We start from the raw sequence: 3,592 nt of genomic DNA, 5'->3' as shown, positions 1-3,592 counted from the left end.
CAGGAACTGTGTGTTACGTCATTAACTTGTTTTGAGAGGGGGAGATGGTTCAGGAACTGGGTGTTTTAAAATCTGCCATGGTTTAGTTGTAAAAAGCCTAGGGTTAGATTACATTCCTTGTCCCGTATATATATATATATATATATATATTTTGAAGGGATTCATACGGTCTGTTTTCCAGATGTTTTTACACACTTAACAATGAACTGACCATACAGGGTGTCCTTGAAAACATGAGAACAAATGAAAAATTTAATTTTTTTAATTTATTATCTTCCGAAAATATGGATTATATTGAATTTAAACCCTGAATACCTTATCATTAATACCCTGTATATTTCTCTTTTTTCAAAATTGTTTGTGCATCCAAATCTAATCATGGGCCGGTGTTCAATCTTCAATCAATCAATCAATCAACTAGAGGATTGATTGTTATTGTATAATAGTAAATCAGATGTGCATACATAACAAGAAACATAAGCTGCTTAACTAAAAATAAAAGGAAATGTTTAACTATTAAAAAATATATTCGAAACTCCAATAGGTCAAAGATAGTCGTAAGCAAGGTACTGATGCAAGGAAAGTTAATTGCGGTCGTGTATACTCTGCGTACATATTGAAACCAGTTCTCTCTGGGCGGTCTTTGTAAACAAGAATAGATGCCTCAGTGTTCGTCTAGTATCCGAGGAAGTTGCGTTAAATTTTGATAATTTTGAAAATTCACATAATAGTTTCCAGAATATTTCATAGATTACTTTTTAGAAAATTGATCCCATGTCAGGCTGTGACATCCGTCTTATGTTTACTTTTCCGCCCAAAGACATAGTACACTGCAGTACAAAAAAATGCGTACACCTCTAAAATATCTTTCCTTGCCTTAGTACATTGGTCCTAAGGGTCATAATAATATTTGGGGTATTACAGAGCGTTTATTTATTGGATTATTTAAGTTTTCATAAATTACATGAAATGCGCAAGAATAATAAATTATTTTCTGCAACCAAATCGTTATATTAGATTTACAAAAAGAAATTTGATTTTCTATAAATCCCGTTAATTTGCAACCCTACATCGTAAACCGTAGATAATTCAATCTATGAATCATATGCACGATGAAATATGATATGGAACAACCTATATCACTGAAAACATCAGTTCATTTGAAATACCCAGTTGACTTTTAAGCAGCAAAGAGCAATTGCTGTACAGAATACATAAAGACTATGAAGACAAAGCAGGATAGTACAACAAATGAATCATACCCTTCTAGAGAGATTTGTGTTGTAAATATAATACATTAATATACTTTAGATTTTTCAAATGCGTGAAAATGCTCTTTAATCAAACATGTTAAGCACATAGGTGTCACGTCAGTAACTTGTTTTGAGAGGGGGAGAGGGTTCAGGAACTGGGTGTTACGTCAGTAACTTGTTTTGAGAGGGAGAGAGGGTNCCCCCCCCCCCCCTGTTCTACGCTGATGCCTCAACTAAGTTACATAAAAAATTCCAGTTTTTAAAGATACGAATAAAATGTCTGGTATAAACGGTTAACATTAAACCACACAAATTGAAATAACAACGGTAATTAGCAATGCAGGATTGCCTTTTATGAAAATAAAACTTGAATTGACTTAGTCATAACAAATTATAGGGTTTACACAAATAAATCATTTACAGGGTGTCCCAGTAAAAAGAGTTAAAAGGGGTATTCGAAGCAGTTTTATACATCTTATCAAAAAATATCAATCACAAATATCTTTTAAATTTAGGGGGTTATCCGTAGCCTAGTTTCTGATATAGAAAAGCTTAAAATATCAGAATTATGGTTATTTTGAAAATGTTAATTCGAAAAATTATTCGATTTTTAAAATACTTAAAATTTGTCAACCACAGCAGGATAAAAAGAAAACTGTGAATCATTAGATGTTTTTTTTCTCTTTACATTCCTCTCCCAGCCTACTTTATCGACATCTCTTTTATAGTTTGCCAAAAATTCTGATTTTGATCCGTATTTCGTTGCAACCCGATGTCGTAGACCTTTCATATTTCTCAAGGAATTCTGTTAGATCAGCTAATTTCAGCTTGAAATATCAGACATTTACACCATCAGGTTGCAAATATATAGTTTTTGGCAAGAACTGAGTTCCTTTTTGAAATTCGAATCTAAATTTCGAATATCACACATTTATTTCAGAGAAGATGACGAAACATTTACAAATATTTGATTAATAATTAATTACTCCGTCCAAGATGAATTTTTCCAATAACTTAAGCTCTGGGTTTCATGATTCTAATACAGGGTCAGAACAGGTATATTATATTATATATATATATATATATTAATAATAATAATAATAATTATAATAAATATATCAAAAATAATAATAATATCAATAATTACAAAAATATTTTTTAGGAAACTCTGGGTGATATAATAAATTTCCTAAAAGATATTGACCAGGTATAAAAAAGACAAGTTTTATGAAAATTTATAAAAAAAATCTAGTATGTTTCAACCCTTAAACTCTTGACTAAAGATCAAAGAGAAAAATGTTAAAACGAGAAAAAAAAATAGGTTTGGTTTGGCTTGATTTCCAACAAACCGAAACTGTTTAATTTTAGTTTCTTCGATGGATGGATAACACTGATAAACTAACCTTAGATCAAAATGAAGTTAGAAAATCTATTCAACAGAGAATACATTTATACATCAGAAACCACAGGTAAATACAGAGAATACATTTATACATTAGAAAACTTAGGTAAATACAAAGAATACATTAATACATCAGAAACCTTAGGTAAATACAAAGAATACATTTATACATCAGAAACCACAGATGAAAATGCCAAATTTAATAAATAAAAGACTCAATGAAATTTTTTTTTATGAACCTTAGAATCCTTAGACAAATAGACTTATTACTCAATCTTTTTTCGAGCCTTATGATCATGGGCCTTCGAAATTTGAAAGTTTAAATTCTGTTAGATCTAATGGTAAACGTTTGAAATGCCATAGTTTTACACAATCAGGTTGCAAAATGTTAGGATTGGAAATTTAAAGTTTCTTGTAAGCATATAATTTCTCAGTAGAGATAAAATCTAAATATGTTTCCAACTTAATTCATATTTTTCATTTAATGAAACAATGAAAAACTATATTTTTTTTGGAATTAATTTAGTTTTTTTATAAGAAGCGTTCATGAAGTATCGAGAGACAGTATGTACAATTCATTTGACTCGATTCAGCGTAGGTAAACCTCTTTTTATAGATTAAGATATATTTTAAAAAGGGGATGGTGGAGTTGGCACATTTGATGTAGGGGGGGGGGGCCCTGCCTTCATTTTTGGTTCAAATCTTCCAATTTTTTGGGTGCACGCCTAACTAGGGTTCGAAATTCCTATAATAAAATAAAATTGAACTATAATGACCTCTAATGACCTCTAATGACCTCTAATGACCTCCACAAATAGAAAATATTTCAACTATGGCTTAATGCATATCAAACGAAAGCTGGGAACCCAGGGAATCCAGTAGCAGCAACAAATCCAGTGTTTGACCTTCTAATGACCTCTTACGACCTCTAATGACC

The 3,592-nt window shown here is 30.9% G+C and overlaps 1 protein-coding gene across 9 annotated transcripts in view; it reads left to right on the top strand.

The window, feature by feature from the left end:
* The first annotated feature begins 2,177 nt into the window (after positions 1 to 2,177).
* LOC111707769 (uncharacterized) overlaps positions 2,178 to 3,592 on the top strand; it is a 9,401-nt gene continuing 7,986 nt past the window's right edge. For 3 of the 9 annotated variants that reach the window (XM_023480910.1, XM_023480909.1, XM_023480917.1), the window contains exons 1-4: positions 2,179 to 2,309; positions 2,416 to 2,460; positions 2,622 to 2,722; positions 3,194 to 3,253. In XM_023480910.1, coding sequence (XP_023336678.1) covers positions 2,250 to 2,309; positions 2,416 to 2,460; positions 2,622 to 2,722; positions 3,194 to 3,253 — 266 coding nt within the window. In that variant the 5' untranslated portion in view covers positions 2,179 to 2,249. Of the gene's footprint in view, positions 2,310 to 2,415; positions 2,461 to 2,621; positions 2,723 to 2,812; positions 2,840 to 3,193; positions 3,254 to 3,592 lie in introns of those variants that run through there. The other 6 variants (XM_023480913.1, XM_023480911.1, XM_023480912.1 and 3 more) reach the window with 5 other exon arrangements.

Source organism: Eurytemora carolleeae, unplaced genomic scaffold, assembly GCF_000591075.1.
Source record: "Eurytemora carolleeae unplaced genomic scaffold, Eaff_2.0 scaffold823, whole genome shotgun sequence".
Taxonomy (NCBI): domain Eukaryota; kingdom Metazoa; phylum Arthropoda; class Copepoda; order Calanoida; family Temoridae; genus Eurytemora; species Eurytemora carolleeae.
This window is presented reverse-complemented; position numbering and strand designations above follow the sequence as displayed.